General features: G+C 37.3%; 1 protein-coding gene across 14 annotated transcripts in view; it reads left to right on the top strand.

Moving 5' to 3' along the window:
* Positions 1-22,279, top strand: part of RBPJ (recombination signal binding protein for immunoglobulin kappa J region) — a 139,875-nt gene that overhangs the window by 73,122 nt on the left and 44,474 nt on the right. For 5 of the 14 annotated variants that reach the window (XM_029947828.1, XM_029947812.1, XM_029947805.1 and 2 more), the window contains exon 2: positions 1,757-1,939. The exons of 7 other annotated variants lie outside the window; for them this stretch is intronic. In XM_029947828.1, coding sequence (XP_029803688.1) covers positions 1,923-1,939 — 17 coding nt within the window. In that variant the 5' untranslated portion in view covers positions 1,757-1,922. Of the gene's footprint in view, positions 1-1,756; positions 1,940-6,122; positions 6,322-22,279 lie in introns of all 14 variants that reach the window. 2 more of the 14 variants (XM_029947835.1, XM_029947844.1) reach the window with 1 other exon arrangement.

Below are 22,279 nucleotides of genomic sequence, written 5' to 3'. Positions count from 1 at the left end.
TTCTAAAAATTAAATGGCATTAGAGTAAGTTATTCAGAGTTAGGCTTTTATTCTTTTTTATCTAACATTTATATTTTGCCTTATTTCCCAGTAGTTGACATTAATTTTTTTTTTAATTTTTAAATGTTTTTTATTTATTTTTGAGAGACAGCACGAGCAGGGGAAGGGTCAGAGAGAGAGGGAGACACAGAATCCGAAGCAGGCTCCAGGCTCTGAGCTGTCAGCACAGAGCCCAATGCGGGACTCGAACCCACAAACCACGAGATCATGACCTGAGCCAAAGCCAGACACTCAACTGACTGAGCCACCTAGGCGCCCCTATTAATTTTTATGTGCAAGGAAGGAGCTGTACCTCAGGAACATTAACGTAATAGTGTGTGTTATTTGGAGGAAGCAATGCGAGTGCCTTTCCGGGGAGTTGTAACATAGTGACCCGTTCAGAGGCTTCGAGGTGAAGTGAGAAGGGTCGGGGTTGCACTGAAAGGTAAAACAATCCATTTAAAAAGAAGACTACGGCTCTAGTGATTGCACTGGACCAGGTCCCTTGATTGTGTTCTTCATTAGTTCCTTCCTCCCTTCTCTGGTAGTGTTCTTTCCTATGTGCAATTCTGCCCCTACTATCAGGTTTCTGAAGAGTGACCTGTGTTTTGTAATCTGCATTGTCTACAACCTTTAATACATCTAAATCTTAAAAATATGTAATTTTCCAACATTGGACTTGGAAAGGTTTTCATCAGTTGAATCTACTTTTGCAAACAAGAAATAGTTCCACTTTCTCCTTAGCACAGACTTTTTAGTGCTGGCTGGGAAATTTTGTCATTTTTCCCTTTCTTATCTTTTACCTTCACACAAGCTGTTCCACAGACCCAGAGCATAACAGACCTCTTCCAGTGACTGTTTTCTTTGGGAGCCCTTTTTATGGCTTGCTTTTATTTAAGATTTCCTTATCAGTCATCCTAAAGTAACTTTAATTGCTTTATGACAAATGCATATTGATTGTCAGTTAGTTTTACTTTCTTTGTGTAGCTTGAGTCTTCCTTCTGGTAACTATTACACATTGCCAAACTTGAGGCAACAGTAGAGTGAATTAGATTTCTAATGTGGAATATAAACTTCTGTCATTTTAATAATGAAATGTTTTAAGTATTTGTATTTAAGAAAGGTGGGCGGGAGTGAGGAGCGAGGGACAGAAGTCTGCCGGGGCGGCCACAGGGCAGCAGTGCCACTTGATAGTGAGCCATCTGTTGTCCATTGACGTGTACATGCCCTTAATGAAAGTCAGCTTTACAAACCGGAGCTGTTTTCAACTTGATGACTTCCGTGGAATTACACAGAGTTAGTAATATTAGCATCAGGCGGGACAGGACCCTCTACGGTACTATTAATGAGTTCCCTTTTATACAGGTTGTGTGGGGAATTTCCAGCTCTCATTCAACACAGAGTGGAAGAGTTGGTCAATCAGAGGAACCTACCAAGTGTTCAGACCCATTATTTTCATTCCTTGAAAAGAAAACTGAAGAATCAGTTGGGGCAAAGAGATTTTGTGGGGTTTTGATGGATCTCCATAAAGCCAGAGCTGTCACTCCCAACTACTAAGCATGCATTCCTTCTTCATTATGAGGGTTCACATTAAAAATGACAGTGTTACATAGTAGTCCAGCAGCTTTGGTTTTCTTAGTCATGGCAGCAGTTAACAGTGCACCAGTGGCTTAACATACCAACACTTAAGTCCTTATTTTTTGTTTTTGTTTTTAAGTCATTGAAATTATGAGACTATCATTCAAATGGAAGCATTGTAGTTCTTCGGAAGCATTATGATCTCAAAAGGAAAGGAGAATGATACAGATACACTGGCTGAGGTGTTTTGAGGTGCATCGAAGTGTTCCAAGCTGTGACTTACCTTAACATGTTCTTGAAGTACCATGGCGTGGATTAAAAGGTATGCTTTAGAAATCTCCCAGTGACCCCAGGGTCATGGATAGAATGAACGCTCATGATTCCATATTTAATTATCACATATTTTAAGAGATTTTAATGTTTGGATTACAGATGTGGTTATGGATTTATGGTGATAGTATTTTTTCTTTTGTTAAAAAAAATCCCATGTATCATAAGCTTGATAAATGACATCCACCCTGAGAAATGGTTATAGAAGACACTGGGATAGATATTTCACCTGGATTTTAATAGTGATGGGCCGTGATTTCTTGTACCAAATAGTTTAGGTATTTTCATATATTAGTCTGTAATTAGCTCTGTGGTCTGCTTCATAGACTAGTTTGTCTGCAGTGCTGTCATTTCATGGCCTGAACAGGAAATAGTTGGATAAATGCTTCAGTTGGAGCCTTAATTTAACTAAACAAAATAATTCTTACTCGGACCATTTATAGTTTGTGTTTGTTTTTGTCGTTTACAAAGAATTTTTCCTCAGAGGAAAATGAGTGACTTCTTATTAACAGTGATTGTTATTGCTACTCTAATGTATGTATGCAATTAATCATTCATGTGTTTGTGGTATATAGGCCCACTGTTATTTGTGGTTGCTAATAGTGGTAATTCTAGGTTTCATATTACGCACTTAACCATCAAAAATTGTTAGGGTTTTTGTGTTCTTACATTTTATTTGACTGAGGTAGTTAAAACCACTTTTATTTGAAACCTTGGAAACCTACTTTTGTATGGTGTGCTTCCTACTAAATGTTTGCTTTTTTTTTTTAATTTTTTTTTTTAGTGTTTTATTTATTTTTGAGACAGAGAGAGGCAGAGCATGAGCGGGGAGGGGCAGAGAGAGAGGGAGACACAGAATCTGAAGCAGGCTCCAGGCTCTGAGCCATCAGCACAGAGCCTGACGCGGGGCTCGAACACACGAATGTGCGATCCTGACTTCAGCCGAAGCCGGACGCTTAACCGACTGAGCCACCCAGGCGCCCCTAAATGCTTGCTTAAGGATGGTGGATATGAATGAACCCAGGAAGAACACAGAGTTTGTTAATGTTGTAGTAGGTTCAGAATTCTTCAGCTTTTAGATAATGAAGGAAAATATGTTGGAAAAGTAGCGGTTTAAATTACGGATAGGTAGGGGCGCCTGGGTGGCTAGGTTGGTTAAGCGTCTGGCTTCAGCTCAGATCATGATCTTACAGTTCGTGGGTTCGAGCCCTATGTCGGGCTCTGTGCTGACAGCTAGCTCAGAGCCTGGAGCCTGCTTCAGATTCTGTATTTCCCTTTCTCTTACCCTCCCCTGCTTGCACTGTCTCTGACTCTCAAAAATAAATAAAAAACAAAAAAGAATTATGGATAGGTAAATTTAATAGAAATACACTAGTGCAATCTGTAATTTTTATCAGTTGAGCTACTTTATGTTAAGAATTTTTGACAGGTCAGCAGTTAAAAAGTGGAATTTAGTTATTAAACATTAGACAACTGCTTTATATTAAATTCTAGCCTATAATGATAGGGATCTTATCAAGTTTTGAGGTAAAGTCAGCTGCTTATTAAACAAGGCAGTCATTCAGTTCAATAGTATCTACTTTCCAAAAAGATCTCTTCTGACATGGGTTGGAGATGATATTAATTCAATACATTGTTTATAAAATATATTTCTTTATAATATTTGCTACTTCAACTTTGAAAATCTTTTTTTGGGCTGTAGTACTTGGGCATTTGTTTGTTTTGTTTTAACTCCACAGTATTCTTGATGCAGAGACCAGGGTTGGGAGCTCCTGTACCCTTTGGAAAAGTTTATAACTTACTGATTAAAAAGCTTAGACTCTAGTGCCAACTGACCTGTGTTTCAGATCTAACACTTAGTTTATCATTTTGACAGATTATAAAAATGATATGGAAAAAGTTTATATATTAAAGTATAACATAAATGTATATGATTATATAATGTGTTAATGAATTTTATATGTGTATCTATATGCATGTATATGCACATGCACATATCTATATATAGGTTATATATCTATCTGTATAAATAAATTATACACACAGTGCTGGGTAGAAAGCCATTGTTAGACTAACAATGGTGATGATTATTAAATGTCAGATTAGGAACCTGGTTTTGGCGGGGCAGGGTGCTATTAACTTTTTTTTCTTACCTTGATTCTTACACTTTCTCAAATCACCTTCCTAGTGAACAATCACTATTTGATTGATGCTTTCAATGCTTTGGGCTTTTTCTCATCAGTGAAAGGTGGTCACTAGAGACTGGTCCTCTAATTCTGCTGGGTAGATTTATACATCCTCTAAAGCTATGTTTTTCAAATTGCAGGTTTTTCAACCCATTTGTTAGTAGGTCTAGAAATTGATTTAATGGGTAAGGGTCAGCATTAAGACATGTATGAGAATAGAAAATAAAACATCAGCGTGGACTATAGAAAAGAGTGTTTAAAAAATATTTTGTTTCAAGTTTTTAAAATGCTGAAGTAAAAAATATATATACACTTATGTTTATGTTGATTGGATTGTTTTAGTTCCACTAAGTATGTGCCTGCCATAGTCACAGATGCTGTTGGTTCTATCTTGTTTCGCCTTGCCAAGAAATAACCAGGATACATTCCAGTCTGTGGCTTGTAATGGTATGCCATGCTCTATATCACCTTCAAGGATCCCCTCACCAATGCCTTTAATTTCAAGTGAAGGGTATTATAGGAGAGTATCTAAGGAGTAGAGAATAGGAGAACATAATAGCTTTTGAGTGGCATTAATCAAGGCTGTTTTACCAAGTAGAGTGATCTCTAGTATTCTGCCCCTTGGCATGCATTCTGGTATTTATCTATTATCTATAGATCAGTGATCTTCAAACTGCCAGTGGTAGCCTATTCTGGAGTCAAATTAATAAATTACTGCCTTTCCCCCCTAATTAAATGAAGTGGAAAAAACAGAATAGCAAATGTCATTAATGTATCCCACAATATGGTTTTGTAAAACTTTTGTTTTAGGGGCACGCATATGTGCCAGACTGCAGAGACCTAAGTACTGGTAAAGATCAATTGGGAAATTGTATGAAACTTAGTCTTACAAATCTAGATTGCCAAATTGACCCCAGCCAGAAAAGACTTCAGATACCTAAAACCGGATTATCAGCTTAGTTAGTAGTCTTATCTCTGATGGTTGGTTATAGTTAATGAGCTATGAAGCATTTTGTTTGTTTGTTTGTTTTTTATTTTTTTTAGTGTTTTATTTATTTTTGATACAGAGAGAGACAGAGCCTGAGAGGGGGAGGGGCAGAGAGAGAAGGAGACACAGAACCGGAAGCAGGCTCCAGGCTCTGAGCTAGCTGTCAGCACAGAGTCTGACTCGGGCTCGAACCCATGAACGTGAGATCTGACCTGAGCCGAAGTCGGAGGCTTAACCGCCTGAGCCACCCAGGCGCCCCTGTTTGTTTTAAAGAGAGACCTTGTATGCAGGGGAGAGGGGCGGAGGGAGAGATAATGAATCTCCAGCAGGTTCCGTGTTCAGCACGGAGCCTTATGCAGGGCTTAGTCCCATGACCTCTGGTATCATGACCTGAGCCAAAATCAAAAGCCACCCAGGTGCCCCTTTGTCTTTGTGTTTTGTGTTTTTTGTTTTTTGGGTTTTTTTGGTCATGTTACTGGTATGTGTGCACAGGTGTGAGCTTCCTCTGGTAAATATTTAAAGTCTCCTAGGTAAGAAATTTATAATATTTACTACTTGAGGAGGAATTTACTCTTACTTTACATTGATGGAAGTGACCCATACAATTAAAAAAAAAAACCTAATATATATGAAAACCCACCCGGTTCATTTTCTCATTCCTTATATGTTTGGGCTTTGCATATTATAGCTGCTGCTTTAATTTAGAAGATGGATACAAGTTTAATGTCGCAAAAGGATTAAGCATAAATCAGATATAATAAATCAGATATATTACAATACTTAGTGTAGGTAAGTGTTAGAACTTCTATTTATTTATTTTTTTGGATTAGTGCCTGTGCCTACCATAGCATCCTCCTAACAGGCAGATATTTGTTTTATAGATATATTGAAGATGTTTACAGAGTTTCTGGTGAATATTTTAAAATAAACTTCCAAGTAGGACAATATTGGCATGTGCATGTTTTAGGATTGTATCTAAAATACAGTTTCTTTCTCCCTAGAAAACAATAAGAATGAAGACTTCTGGTAAATTGTTTCATAGCAATGGAATTTGTATATTAGTTTTCTACACTTGGGAGTTGAAAAATGGAAGAAATCTTTGCCAGAATAGAAGGCCAAAAGATGATAAGCAAAATTCATCTTTCTTTGCAAGTTCTTGGAATTTGAGTCAGACATACATAGTTCCTGCTCCGAATTTGGGTACGATATACTAAACTTAGAAATGATATTTTGAAATTGCAGAAGATAAAGTCGTAGTCCCGCTCCCCCAGCCTCGGATCGAGTACCCTCGGGGTGGAAGTGGTCTCCGCATCAGTGTGTGCAGGCGTCCGTTGCTAGTGGGGAGGCAGAAAACAGCTTGTGGATTCAGAGAATGGGAACGTTAATTCCTTTTTTCCATTACTCATTTCCCCACAGCCTCCCCACTCCCCACCCAACCTTGCCTTCTTCTAGACTGCTCAGTTCTTCCTTCCCTCATCAACTGCATCGCTTGGCTCTTCCTCATTATTGTAGTCTGGTTTATTCCCGACCTCCTCTTTCTTCCTCATGTTGCTTCTCCTGTTGAGACTGCAACGTTTCACCGGGTTGTTTCCTGGCATTTGTTTCTTCTTCACAACCGTGTCCCTTTAGTTACCAGCTTGGGTGAGAATGAGAGCAACTTGTATCCTTTGTCTTTGGTATATTTTTTCCTACAAAAGAAAAAAGTAGTTTAGATGGAAACTAAACTTCTAGTTTAGTTAACCTTCAACTGAGATCAGTGGACACAGATGGCGCCCCAAACATATATCTGGGATTAGAAGAAAGAACATTTCATAAATTACAATGTTAATTCTTAGATATGGTTCAAGGATACTTTTGGTTACTAAAAATGAGTCAAAAACTCTCTTAAGAATGAAGATTAGCTGCTTTGAGAGGTTTTTATTTATATATTTATTTATAATTTATTTTATTTTTTACTTTTATTTATTTTTGAGAGACAAAGAGAGGTAGTGCACAAGTGGGGGACTGGCAGAGAGAGAGGGAGATCCAGAATCCAAAGCAGGCTCCAGGCTTTGAGCTGTCAGCACAGAGCCCGAGGCGGGGCTCGAACCCACAAACTGTGAGATCATGACCTGAGCCGAAGTCGGATGCTTAACTGACTGAACCACCCAGGTGCCCTGAGAGCATTTTAAAAGGATGTTTTTGATTCTGAAAATAACAAAGTTTTAAAAATCTTTTGTATAAATGGTAAGATTGTTAGCATTAGGCACTTTCTCAAGCTAATTTACTTTGAAAAGCATTGCTACTTTGCATGTTTCTGGGATCTGGGATATCTATTAAAAGAATACTTTAGAACTCTATTTCAAGGATGAACCTAACTGAAAAGTGAAATATACTAATGTCAGCAGTTGTCATTAAAATCAGGGAATATCTTCCTTGTGAAAAATAAAATGAAGTCAGTTTATCTTGTAACATTGAACTGCTAGGCGATTATGGGAGAGAGTAGTACACAGGTGAGCCGGAAATATGCACACATGCCAAACCTGTTGCTTAGATGAGGGGTACGGTTTTGATTAGGGAGACCTTATCAGTAATGTAGCCAGGTTCTGATACATCAGAGCGAGTGAACTGCAAATAAAATAACAGCTTTAGATGACACCCATGGGTCTTCAGGTGTTTCTTTAACAACCATCACGTCAGCATACACTCTTTAAAAATAATGATTGGAAATGCATGACTTTAGAAAATAGCGATCAGAAAGGACAACTGCCTTCTTCACCGACCCTCACCCAGCCCTGCCCCACGCTCCTTGATTATTTGTTATAAGGAATCCTGGGCAGGAGCTCTTGGGGTGGTCTGGGTAGGCCAAAGAACTATTTCAAAGCCTTTACTTTGGTTGAGTGCGCTTGTGTTTCATTACTGCAATGGGAGGACGAAGGTGATGAAAAACGTGCCAGAAGTGCTGATGGTAGCAGCCAAGTAGCTAGGTTACTCGTCTGCATGAAATTTACCTTTATGAAAATCTCTTTTTGGTTAAAAATTCCTGTGGAAAAAGTAATCTGTGAGAAATTGTGGCCTTGGGCAGGGACAGAGCAGGTACAGGTAACCTATAAAACGGTGGTAAAATCCATTGAAAACATTGACGTTTGAAATAAAGGCTGTCACTCCACCCTCGGAACCAGTTTTCAGTGCTACTCTCTGTACCCCCGCAATTATACACTCTGTTTTGTTGACTCCTGTATCCCCTGCCCCAAGACCGTGACTAATCACAGCAGGTGCTTGGTAGATACTTGTTAAATGAATGGACTTTTGATAATAGAGGTTATTAACATGCGTCTGACCTGTCATGGCAGAACAGACCATTCTCTTCTTTACCAACTTCTTAATTTACAGATGGAGAGGATGAGTGGATATATAAAGAGGTAATCACATTTTGAAGTGATTTTAATTTCTTCAATTTTACCATCACTGAACTCTGTGAGTTAGAGTTTGTATTAAAGACCAAGAAAATCTTGAGTGCATAATAGCTAACATTTAATGAGTATTGGACTTAACAAAATGCAACTCCAGCTCTCCAGGTTGTTAAAATTAACATTTATATTTTACAGTGTGGAGACTGAAGCCCTAGAATGACTGTGAAAGGGCTAGAGTGTTTTTTTGTTAGAAAAACATGGACTTCGGGGGAACGAAACTTAGAAATAGTTTATATAGTAATTCAGCAGACTTTTCTCACAATGGTAGATCTCCAAGTGAGTTTACTTTTTTCTTTTCAGTAGGGAAAGAATGATTGTGATCTGTGCTCGTATCCCACAGAAGAAAAGCTCTGTATTTGAACTAAAACATTTCCATATTTGGGATTGACCAGATTTAGTTTGTTAGGAGGTGGACAGTTGCCCTTTTATGGCCGCTAGACACTCCATGACTCCTTTCTTTATTTCTCTTCGGCTTGGTGACTTTGACACTTCCTCAGGCAGTCCTTTGCCTTTTTACTGCTTAGTTGCATTTCTGTGTTCTATCCTCCTCTTCCTACCCCACAACCTCCTCTCTCCCTCATTTACATGCAGCCTGAACAAACCAGAATATTTGTTCTTTAGTTTTCTTGTTTAAAATAATGTGTGAACGGTGCTTTTGAGTCTGAGAATGGGGCAGACCAAGTGAGAGATATGAAGATGTTATAAAAATAGTATAAAATGTAGGTCCTAGCAAGTTGTCCAAAAGTCAAGAGGGCTGACCCAGGACAAGTAGTATTCCTCTGTCAGATTAAAAGATTTGTTGAGTATCATGACGAGACTGGTTGGATTAATTCTTGAGGAATACTGGAACCATACCAAGGAATTGAGGGATAGCCAGGGAAAAAATTGTGACTCCACTTTAACTTTGGTTTTCTTAAAAAAAAAAAAAAATTTTTTTTTAAACATTTATTTTTGAGAAACAGAACAGAGTGCGAGCAGGGGGAGGGGCAGAAAGAGAGGGAGACAGAATCCAAAGCAGGTTCTGGGCTCTGAGCTGTCAGCACAGAGTCCTATGTGGGGTTCAAACTCAATGACCGTGAGATCATGACCTGAGCCGAAGTCGAACACTCAACCAACTGAGCCATGCAGGTGCCCCTAACTTTGGTTTTCATTCCAAAGTTCAAATTTATACTTAGAATTAAGGATCTAATTTTAGTCTTAAACTTTCCTTCTGCCTAGGAACCACCATCATTTAAAAAACCCAGGAAGTTAATTTGTCAATTGCATCAATATTATTGGCTTATACATAATGGATCTTATATTAGTATTTGATACTACAATGAAAAATTATCTGGGTGAAATTGCTGGAGACCTACACCTGGTATATGTAAATTTTCCTACCAGTTAGTTTTAGATTCATCAAAACTATTTAAAGGAACATGGACTTCTAAGGACTTCTTTTCAGGAGTATTTATAGCCCCTTTAGATCTTGATGCGGATCTTTCGGAAACATGGATCATCACTTTTTTTGAAGATGTCAGCATGGTTCACTAAGGAACACTGGTATTGTTGAACAGGTAATAATAGTAAACTGTAGCAGGACATTCTCCATAGGAAACGTACAGATAGTTTAATTGAGGTGAGGAAATTAGTCATCATTTTAGCTTTTTGGACTTGGTAAAAGTTTCTTCTTCTCTGCATTATAAAACTTGTAAATTTAATACTGACTTATTTGGGTGACTATAAATTTTTTTCTCCAATGTGGAAAATAGTGTTCTAATTTTAGATCAACTTGTTCACAATTATTTTTAATTCAAAACACTTAATCTAAATAATATTACAGTTTAAGAGCTACTTTCCATTATTTTTTGCTTTTGCTACCTTTTTTTCTTTTTTAACATATGACTTGCTATTCTGGTGTATTGGGTTAGTGAACAGATACTGTCTGCAGGCTTATATTTGAAAACTTGATGTTAATACTATACACACTTGAGTCAACTTGAATATGAATAATATAAGCTTATGGGTTTGGCCATATTTCTCTGATTATACTTCTATTAAGAAAAGATCAGCGTAAAAGTTAGGATCTAAAAATATCTAATTTATTGAGGAAACAGGTTGGCATTTTTCCTACTAATCCCTAGAGCTATTAACACATCAGATTTCCCTGATTATTTTAACCTAATGGCATTGTTTCATCTTCTCTAGTTTGATTATTACAACATTTCATTCTTGGGATTCATCAATTTTTGTTTGCTGCAAGTAGTTTACAGGTTAAAAAGTGATTTTTCTGAAACATGAAATTTTCATATGAGTGGTTTGTTTAATGAAAAAAAGGAAACAGATGTTAATTTATCACTGAATTAGGGAAAAAAAAGTCCTTAATTTGGAAAAGCAAAGAAGATAACCAGTTTAAGGACCATATTATGACTTCCTTATATATTTATATGTGGGTCCCATCTTGACCTTAGTTTTGTCAATGTGTAATCAGAGGTAAGAGAAAGTCCTGCCTTGTGACTTTCTGAGCTTCAATTTTTCTTCTAAGTTTGAAATAGTGCCTGCCTGTCAGGGCTAGTAATGAGCATTAAATGACAGCATAGATAAGGAGATACATTCTATTTGTTAGGTACTTTTCTGTTCTGCTATATGAGGCCTGTTTAGGAAACTATGGATAGAAGTAGTAGTGAGAGCTTCATCTAACCTTATGGAATCGGGGAGTGGAAATATAGAAGATAATTTGAGATGCAGTTAGCAGCATTAGTCAATGAATTGCTTATGACAGAAGGCAAGAATGAGGGGAAGAGGTCAGTAAGACTACTGTTGAGAAACCACATGCCTACAGGGATCATGTAGGTGTAGAAGTTGATCAAAGAAATGTTAAGAATTAAGTTGCTGCAGTAGAGTTTATCTTTAAAGAAAACCTATTCTTCTGTTTTCTAGTTAGCTTGATGTAGGGCGGTTGACTAGATAGTAAATTAACTCTGACAACATAACTTTGCAGTTTGCCCAATTTAAATTCCTAGCACAGCAAAACACCAGGTACATACATAGTGTGAATGATCCAGTGGGTGAATGAGACCTCTTCCTGTTAAAGATGGTTATCCTCATTTTCTTTGTTGCTACCCCTGACTCCAGCTTTTGATCCTGTATTAGTGCCTCACCACCACCAGTTTCTGATGACCTATACTTTGAATCACCTGTACTTTTAATCACTTCCTGGTCCTTCCCAGTTCAGAACGTTTCCTTTGTGCTGCGCAGAGGTCACAGATGATTGAGTATAGGCTGCTCTTCATTCGACCCAGGGCCAAACAGTTTGCTGTCAGATTGTGCTCTCAACTCCTGTGCGCTGCCTTGTGTATTACCTTTGAGCGCCCCAGGGCCCCCTGGGAGGCTTGAGGGAGCAGATACTAGCGAGCTGCTGGACCCCTGCTTTTGGTCTTAGTGGTGCGTGAAAGCAGTGTGACAAGTTCATGGCTCTGATAGACTTTGGCAGAAAGCCATTCTTTAAGCTTTGAATTGCGGTCAAGACCACTTCTTCAGAGTGGTTTTGGCGTTACCACAAATGCAGGTCTGTTATATTATGGCATGTTATAATTCAGAAGAAATGTAGTGTTTTGGGCATTAACACTCGAATACAGGAATGCGTTTCCTTATTCATGCAGTGGTATTATAAAAACATTTTGGAAATCTCTTTCCCATTCCGATCATATGAATTTTGATCATTTTATTTTTGTTTGTTAAATTCTCCATTTTAATTCAATGTTCTATTTTACATATTTTAAAATGATAATTGCCATCGTTTATTATGCCCTTAGGGACAGGATTCTTTGAAATTGCTTAAATCTTTTAGAAACCTGAGTCCTAGCTTCATCTTTATTCATTAGACCTTATTTTGGCTATCCTATCCATAAATGTTCTGATCTCTGTTTTTTAAAGGAAAATAAAAGGCAGATACACCGCTGAATTCAAATACTTGAGAACACCAAACTGTTAGAGATTTGGCAGTGTAAGAAATTGGCCAAACATCGTTTGATGGAGTTTGGGCTGGTACTGTGTGTGTATAATTTCTATCAACAGGGAAAAAAAAAAAGAACGTAAAACCTCTTTGTTAACTGAAGATGGTTGTGTAGATTCTTGGTCCCTTTCAACTCAGAAGAAAATGTACTTTGTAGAATTATGATTGATAGTGTAAATAGTAAAGTCATGAGACTCTCACAGTTCCTACTGTAACTAACATTTCCCTTGTGAGAGGAAGTGTCAAATTTATGACAGACATATATGCACACACATGTCTCTATGTATATGTGTGTAGTGGCCAAGGTAAGGCTCCCATGGCAATTGTCTTTAGAATTACTGAATTTTATGTATTGATAACTTTAAACAGCACTTTTTCACTTTCTAGTATTCAAAGAAAATTTTACCATTTACAAGATTTAGTCAGTAGCTGAAGTTTTGGGAGGATAAAGAAAGTTTCCTTTCTGTTTTTTTGTGGACCCCCTCACTAAAGCAAACCAAATCTGTGCTTGTATCATAGAAAATTTTAGGATCAGTTACTGCACTTTATAATTCTATCATAAACTTCATCTCTCTGGCACCATGTTCGCATGTTAGTTAAATTCTGTCTTAATGCGGAGTGTATGGAAAATCATGAACATTATAGTTCAATGCTGAGGTGTTTTGTTTGTTTTTAATGGTTTATTTATGGAGTGCAAGCGGGGGAGGGGGAGGGGGGGAGAGAGGGGGTAGAGGGGGGAAGAGGGGGGGGAGAGAGGGGGTAGAGGGGGGAAGAGGGGGGGGTAGAGGGGGGGGAGAGGGAGGGAGACACAGAATCCTGAGCAGGCTCCAGACTCCCAGCTGTCAGCACAGAGCCTGACTTGGGGCTTGAACTCAGGAACATGAGATCATGACCTGAGCTGAAGTCCAGTACTTAACAAACTGAGCTACCCAGGTGATCCAGGCAAGGTAGTTTTCTAAACTAATTTCCTCATCTGTGTAAGGAGGTTAATAACACCTACCTTATAGGACTAATAGGTGTAAGCAGTTGAAATATGCAAGCCTAATTCCAGTCTTCTAGTAGTTGCTGTTGCAGTGTAGTCTGTCTGGATAGGGACAGTGTGTCTTATTTGTTGCCAGTGTTCCAAATCTAGTGCAGTGCTAAACACACAATAGGTATTTAAGTGTGTTAAATGATTAAGATAAAAAGAACCAGAATATAGGAAAACAGTTACACCATTTTCTCTTTCTTTCCTTTTATCAGTTTTAGATTAGATAGGCAAAGGAAGGCAGTTTTAAGAATAATGGGATCATTTTAATCATAGTTACATATTCTGCCTTTTTTCCACAACACTGCCTAGTGATTTTTTTTTTTAATGCATAATCTTGTGATAGTTGCTTTGCCCAACAGAGTAGCATAGATGATCCTAATTTTTTGCCTATTAAGTAGGAGAGAAGGTTGTTGGAATACCTGGTCTATAATTTGGATGGAGAGGGAGGAAGAGCCAATTTTGTTAGCATTTACATGCCTATTGGCATGATACTTAACTTTGCCCAATATGAAATATATATATCCTGGGATGGTGTAGCCAAGGACTAGAAATCACTGCCTTATAAAATTTTGATGTTAAAATAAAATTTGAAGGCAATAGGAATGAAGTCCAAAGAACTCTTTTTTTCCCCAAAAGCAGTCTTTCATTCAAAACAATAAGAAAGACAAATATACATATTTTTATTATATACATATCATAGTAAACACACACACACGAATATATTTCTGAATTAGTGTCAGTTACCTACAGAAACACAAAGCACACAGATTGTGAGCACACAATAACGTTCACAAAGTGAATACACATGTGTGACGGTCATACACATGAGGAACAAATGTTACTAGCTCCCTGGAATTCTGGTGTCTGGACCGCTCTCCTGAAGGTAGCCTGGGTCCTGGGGAAAACTGCACATTAGTTTGGCTTGTTTTTGAATTTCCTATAAACAGATTTATATAATTTTGTACCTTTTTGAGTCTGGCTTCTTTTGCTAGTGATCAGTGTATCGCATATATGGTGGTAGTTTGTTCTCTTTGCTGAATAGCACTCTATTGTATGATTATTATTCCTTAATTTATCTGATCCTTGACAGTAGTCTTTTGGGTTGTTTCTAGTTTTGGCTTTTGTCTGATGATACAGATGTTCTTGTACGTGTCTTTTGGTACCATGTATACATATAACGTGGGTACAGTAGTTTTACTACTTTTGAATTTCATCAGCAGTAATAATCTCAAGTCAGCAAGCATATATTTTAAACTATTGTCAGTGGTCTAGCAGTATCACTACATTCTCAGGTGTACTTTTAGTAAGGAGAAGGCACAGGCCTCCATGTCCTGCCCAAATCCATGATACTGCTTCTGAGGCTATTCAGATCCACTGGACTTAACTTTTAAAGGGAAACATGCTTTTTCTAGGTCTTCTATTTCCTTCCTTGTGGTGGGATCTATGTGATGTGTAATGCTTGGCCTCTCTCCTACCAGGTGTGTGGAACAGTTTTGTTTTAGAGTTAGGACTCAGTATAGAGTGTGGCTTTAAAATTTCAATGTCTTTGGGCTTAATAATTGTGTGGGTCTTTTTTTTTATGAAAATTATTTATTTTTCCATAGCGTATTAATTCTTTGAGGTAGGAACTTACTCTGAGAAGCCTCCTGATGTAACTTACTTATCTTTCTCATACCCTTTCCTACTGAAAATCTCCTTGGCCCTTTCTGCTCTAGGGTAAGCTTCCCTATTAGGAATCATTGATGGTCACTTCTTGGGCTTCTGACCTACTTCAGTGCCAAACACCTCTTGTGCACTTTTCCAAGGCAGTGGTTAACAGGTACCTGGAGCCCTTCCCTGACAGATATTTTATATACTAAATGTTGCATGTATTCCCAAGAGTAGAACCTATGAAGAACAGGTGGGGGAAAAAAATCCCATTATGGATGGTTATACTGTTATGGCCTTCTATTTTTCTTTTTAATTTTTTTTAACATTTATTTATTTTTTAGAGACTGAGTGTGAGTAGGGATGGGGCAGAGAGAGAGAGAGTCACAGAATCGAAAGCAGGCTCCAGGCTCTAAGCTGTCAGCACAGAGCCTGATGCAGGGCTCGAACTCACGAACTGTGAGATCATGACCTGAGCCAAAGCCAGATGCTCAACTGACTGAGCCACCCAGGTGACCATAATGGCCTTCTAAATTTCATTTAAGTTAGGGAGAGAAATGTCTTTTATTACTTTGCTGCTTTTTTCTTTTCAACCCCTCCCTTCCTTTTTCCCTCCTTTCCTTTCTTGTCTTACTAGGGTTGAAAAGAATATTTAAGAGATGAGAAAAAAAGTTAATAGCTCTTCTTAAGAAATTCCAAATGACTACTTAGCCTTTAAAGAACTGACAGCCTTAACATCTCTGACAGAAAATTTATAGGGAGGAAAGAAATCTTCACTGCCTGTATTTTAGGTGGGAATGAAAAATAAGGGGAAATGCATGGGAGAAAATGTTGTGACTTCATCTCATATATGAGCCAGTTGTCTGTGATCACTTGTGGATTTTCTCTGAAAGATGTTTAGTCCTAAACAGTTTTTGATGGGTTACTTGAATGCTTTCTGCCGGCCTTTTCTTGAAAGGTATCCTGTCTAGGGCAAACCTCTCTTTCCTTTTGTATCTTCGCCTTGATGGTAGTAGGAACCATTTGTGCCTGTGTGTGTGTACATGTGTGTACCTGTGTGCTATTTCCATTTATATATTCATATGCTCCTCATTTGTTTATTTTGGCACCTACTTGTTGGTTTTTAAAGTTCCTGGGCAGCTGCTGTTACTTGACCTGGTGGTAACTTAGGACCCCTCAAACCCGAGCCATAATTTAAGGCAAAACTAAATGTACTTTTGCGTGTGGTAAAATATATATAACATAACATTTACCATTTTAACCACGTTTAAGTGTACAGTTCAGTCGCTTAAGTATATTGACATTATTATACAGCCGTCACCACCATCTGTCTTCAAAGCTCTTTCATCTTCAGGAACTGAAAAACTCTGTACTGTCTCTGCTCCCCTGGCCCTACCCCCGGCGCCAGCTCCTGGCAGCCACCACTCTGCCTTCCTGTCACTGAATGGAACTACTCTCGGTCCCTTATATAAGTACAGCCCTAGAACCTGTGCCCTTTTATGTCTGGCTTATTTCACTCAGCGTAAAATTTTCAAGGTTCATCCACGTCGTAGCATGTGTCAGACTTTTCCTTTTTGAAGGCAGAATAATATTTCATTATAGGTACATACCACATTTGTTCATTTCTTCATTTATTAGTAGGCATTTGGGTTGTTTCCACCTTTGGGCTGTTGTAAATAATGCTGTGAGCAATGGTGCGCAAGTATCTGTTTGAGTCCCTGCTTTCACTTCTTTTGGGTTTATGCCCAGAATTGGATTGGATGGGTCATGCAGTAATTTATGTTTAATGTTTGGAGGAACCACCACACTGCTTTCTGCAGTGGCTGCACCATTTTACATTCCCGCCAGCAAGGTAGAGAGGTGTTAGTTTTCTCATATCTTCACCAACACTTGTTATTTTTCTGTTATTTTGATAATTACCATCCTAATGGATGTGAAGTGGTATCTCATTATGGTTTTAATTTGTCTTTTCCTAATGATGAGTGATGTTGAGTATCTTCTCATGTGCTTACTGGCCATTTGTTTATATTCTCAAATATCTGTTCAAGTCCTTTTTCCTTTTCCTGTTTTTAAATCAGGTTTTTTTGTTGTTGAGTTAGAGGAGTTCTTTATATATTCTGGATATATGGTTAATAACATGTGTTTCTAGAACAGTATGAATGCGTATTTGTTTTGAAGGGTCTAGTTCAGTTTCACCATGTTTGTTAGAGTAAATATCATGGAGTAATCCAGCCTTGAGGAGTAGTGGTGTTTTACTGCGTGCTTAGTTGATACCAGGTACTCTTTTAGCTGCTGTACATGTAAGAACATTTTAAATTCTTGTGAGAATCCTGTATGGAAGTACTTTTATTTGTGTCTTCAGTTGAGGAAACTGAGACAGAGTTTAAGTAACTTCCACTATTTTGCATTAAAGCTGGGACTTGAATTTAAGCAACACAGGTCCTTAGTCCATGTACTTATTACCACAGCACTTGGCTACCATTCCTGTGTAGGATACTCTGTGTTCTCATCAGGTGACACTTCGCACCTTTTGAACAGTGCCTTAAAAGGCAGTTCAAAGGTCAAGTGAGGTGTCGAAGGAGTTCTTAACAAAAAGTAAACAGATAAAATTGGAACCTATTTAAAGCTCTTTAAGTCGTATTGTATTTTCCTTTGTGGAAGTGTATATTTTCCGTTAAGGGTGTGAATTTCTTTATTCGAATTGGGCATATTTTTTCTAAAGTACCTTTCCCAGGGAAATTTGCTGAGATAGTTTTCTTGAGTAAAATTTTAACTTGTATGCCTTTATCTATTTTTATTTTAAGCTACCTGTATTGTAGACTTGGTGTGTAAGTTGATTCCTAGAGAATGTAATTTTATTTTGCTATTTACCTAAACCAGACTTAATTAGTAAAGAGTAAGGCACCTGTTAAATTGTATAATGCATTCTAGAGCAAATGAGAATTCTTGCTGCTGCCCATCATTATCACAAATAATTGTGTATAGGATGTATGTATTGTTTTATATGTGCAGTTCGGAGGAGAGGATAAAAATGTAGATCTTATTTTCTCACTCAAAATGAATGTTACTAACTGGTTTGCTTTTTGTTATGTATATATGGCCATGACTGGGAGGTGGTATGTAATCAGCAATCTATTCCTAATTTTACACATGAAATTTAATTTTTCTTGTTAACACAATTGATGCTTATTTATCATGTGTCTTGGTATGCATATTTTTCCACAGTCACAAACTGTCTATATAATAAATTTCCAGAATTGAAATGGCTAGGAATTCAAAGGAATCCACATCTTTAATTACCAATAGACGTTGTTAAAATGTCTTCCAAAAAGATTGCACAAATTTAAACTCCCAGCAGTACGTGAGATTTCCGGTTTCTCCACTTGTACACTAGCACCGAGTATTGGCAAACCTTACATCTACAAGTGAATCTTGCATAATTGTCGTGAGAACATAAAAGCTATGCCAGGAAGCTGGCCATGTCTTTTATATGACACCTCTCCTGAATGTTTTTTGGTAGGTTTGTCACCTCTAGGTTCTGTGGCAAAGCAGGGTCAGGCTAGCAACTTGATCAGGAGTTTAGGATTTCTCATAGTGTGGCCTTTTTATTCTGATACAATTTCAGTTTACAGAAGAATTAAGAAAATACTACAAGGAAAATACCAGATACCTCAAATGTTAACATTTTACCACATTTGCTTTATTCTTCTGTGTATCTACACACACACACACACACACACACACACACACACACACATACACACTTATTTTCTCTGGACCATTTGAAGTAGTAGACAACATTGTTTTCTTAAGTACGGTGGTACTTGTTGGTAATAAAGAATAAGAACAGTCTCTTACACAACCCCTGTATGGTTATCACAGCCAGGGCATTGAAACTGATATAATCCTGTCCTCCTCTGCTGGCTCTATTCAGATTTTGTCAGTTATCTAAATATTGTCCATTATAGCAGAAGTAAATTCTAGATAGTATGTTGCACATACTAGACCACAGGTTCTAAAACACTGAACTACTCAAAAACAAAACCCAACAACAAACACTCACTGAATTACTGGCTAATCTGTGAATTTCAGTTCTGGAATTAAAGCCAAAAATCTACTCCTGAATCTTTTTCCACAGGAAAGACTTTTTTGAGTCTTCCAAATTGATTACACGTACCATTAAACTGCCTTACTATGTTGTAGTTTACAAAAACCAAAAAGTTTAAGACAGTTTCCCAAAGACCTGGGTTTGGTTTTCCAGTCACCTCTTGTTTTTAAAACTGATGTTCTAATATTGTTACTACATGAAACTCTAGATGACATAAGGTTTGGGGGGCTTTTTGTAGCAGTGTCTTATGAAATTGTTCTATATTCACAAGAGATTTTTCTTGTGACCTCTCCCCTCCCCCATATTTTTGAGTTTCGACTTGATTTTCTCATGTGAAGCATCTGTTAGGTAGAAAAGGTGTTATGATCATGAAGTTTTGATAAAACTTTTGCTATGTTTGTCCTCAGTACGTTTGTGGTCATGTGCTTTCGTAACAGACTCGGGAATATAGGAGGAAATGTATCTGTTGTAGGAGAAAACAATATTGTATCTCTACTATGAACTTAAAAAGGAAATGTACTGTGTTTTTGTTTTGTTTTGTTGGTTTGTTTGTTTTACTTATTTGGAAATTCTAATGGATTGGAGGGTATTTGAGAACCTCAATACTATTTATAGGTAGGAAGTACTAAGTTTGATGATTGATGGCAGCTTTTAAAAATATCTTTATACTTTAGGGGCACCTGGGTGGCTCAGGTGTCTGACTTGAGCTCAGGTCATGATCTCCTGGTTTGTAAATTCGAGCCCTACATTGGGCTCTGTGCTGACAGTTTGGAGCCTGGAGCCTGCTTCAGATTCACTCACTCTCTCTCTCTCTTTGCCCCTCTGTCTCTCTCTGTCTCAAAAATAAATATATACAAAAAATTTTTTAAATCTTTATCATCTTTATACTTCAGGTATATGATAATAGAGTAATTAACATTTTCCCCAGCTCTTCCTATTTTAAGTAAAAGATTATTGTTATCTTAGAAAGGGAAAGCTAGTTAAGTTAAAGAGAAATGAATTTGCTAGCTTGAAATTATACTTAAGATATATACTTGAGATCACATAAATTTTTCTGAGGTATGATAGATCACGTAAATTTATCCTGAGCATTGTTAGGTAAATGATAGCACATAGATTTTTGTGTTTTGTTCGCCAATACCAGTCTGAGGGGAAAGTATACAGAACAAGAAGAAAAGGATATGGGTTAGAGGTAATCAGCTTTATATAAGCTGTCTTTTATTCATTACTTTAAAAAGCCAGTGGGGCAGCTGGGTGGCTCATTTGGTTAAGCCTTCAACGGGTGATCTCATGGCTCATGGGTTCGAGCCCCGCGTCAGGCTGTCTCCCTATCTCTCTCTCTCTCTCGCTCTCTCGCTCTCTCGCTCTCTCGCTCTCTCTCTGCATCTCTCAAAAATAAATAACATTAAAAAAAACCAGAATCATAACATTTCCCCTTAGATATATAAACAGATTATCACATTTAGTCAGAACTACATTTTATATAATACAGCATGCATATAATTTGAGAAACTTTTTGCAAATGAGATACCGACAACCTATACTATCAAAAAGAAAATTGGATAGCAGTGATTCTTTATCACAATGAAGAATTAATTCTGTGTTTTATAAAATTAAAGGCATCATTAGAGCACTTAGGGATTTAGATTATTTTTTATTGTTAAATATACCATACACCTATTAAGCATTTTACATGAGAGTGGTCTAAACTTGGTTGGTCCAACTTATTTCTGGTCAGTTGTTAACACAGATTATGTTAATAGACACCTATTTTCAAATAGCTTGCAAATAAAGATAAACATTTGTTCCTGCCTGTCTCACCATTCCCTATTATGAGAGGGAGAGATAGAGTTTAACCAATTTATGAGAAATTGATAATGGATTGTAGTCGTTTCTGCTGAGAGGTGAATATTTTGATTGCATGATAAATGCCATGAATTTTCCTAAGTCATTCGTGTGTAAAGATAGGCCTTTTTTTTGGGAATTGGATAATTATTGAAGTTGTATATATTAGTTGTATTTCAGGTTAGTAGTGAAAATGGATCTCGGTTAAGTGTAGGATCTATATAGCATCTTGTTATAACTTGACATTTTAAAATATGTAGACCTATGAATTTTATTAAATAATTAGAATTTAGTTTAGCTGCAGCCTTCAGAATACTTCACTGTGAACCTAATAAGTGCTTTCATGACTTCTCTTAAAAATCCCATTTTCTTATTCTTCCCCTAGTGCAGTAAATACAGTAACCATGAGTTTTAATGAGATAAATAGCAATGTGATGGCATATGCATTAAAGAAAGGACTAGAATTGCTCTCAACAGTTATTGGAGATGCTTTATTATATACTGAAGAAGCAATTTAATTTTATCATTTATAACATTCCTCGCTTAGGATAGAATATTCTACCCTTGCTTAGATAGAATATTGCTTAATGTTGAAGTGCTGTTCAAGCTCAGCATGCAAACTTGCTGAGTTCTCCAGTGATACTGCACGAGCATGTTGTGTAATTGCTCATTTCAGCTAAGGGGTCGTTCCGAAAAGGATTAGAGACAGATATTTTAATTAACATTTAGTTAATCTAATTTTGAAAGCATTTCAGAGCATCAAGAAACGAAATTTATGTTTCAGTTTTGAGTACAGTGGATCTCTTACTACTAGTCCTGTGATAAACCTATGTTAGATCCAAAAGGGTGCTTGTGGTTGGAATAGTAGTATGGAATCCTAGTATGAGGGGTACCACGTCACAATCTTCATTGAAAAGTTTTAGTTAGTTCGTTAACTGTGTCTCTGTAAAATTTTTACCATGGTAACTCCTTGGGTTAAAAGATTCTGGCCACACCTTCCTTTGCTTGTCTTTTATAAAGTGCAGCTGTGCTCTTACATATACAGTGTATGCAAAGAAATATTTTAAAGGCTGTCTTAAACT

The sequence above is a fragment of the Suricata suricatta genome, chromosome 1 (genome assembly GCF_006229205.1).
Source record: "Suricata suricatta isolate VVHF042 chromosome 1, meerkat_22Aug2017_6uvM2_HiC, whole genome shotgun sequence".
Classification (NCBI taxonomy): domain Eukaryota; kingdom Metazoa; phylum Chordata; class Mammalia; order Carnivora; family Herpestidae; genus Suricata; species Suricata suricatta.
Note: the sequence above shows the minus strand (reverse complement) of the source record. Positions and strands in the feature narration are given on the sequence as shown.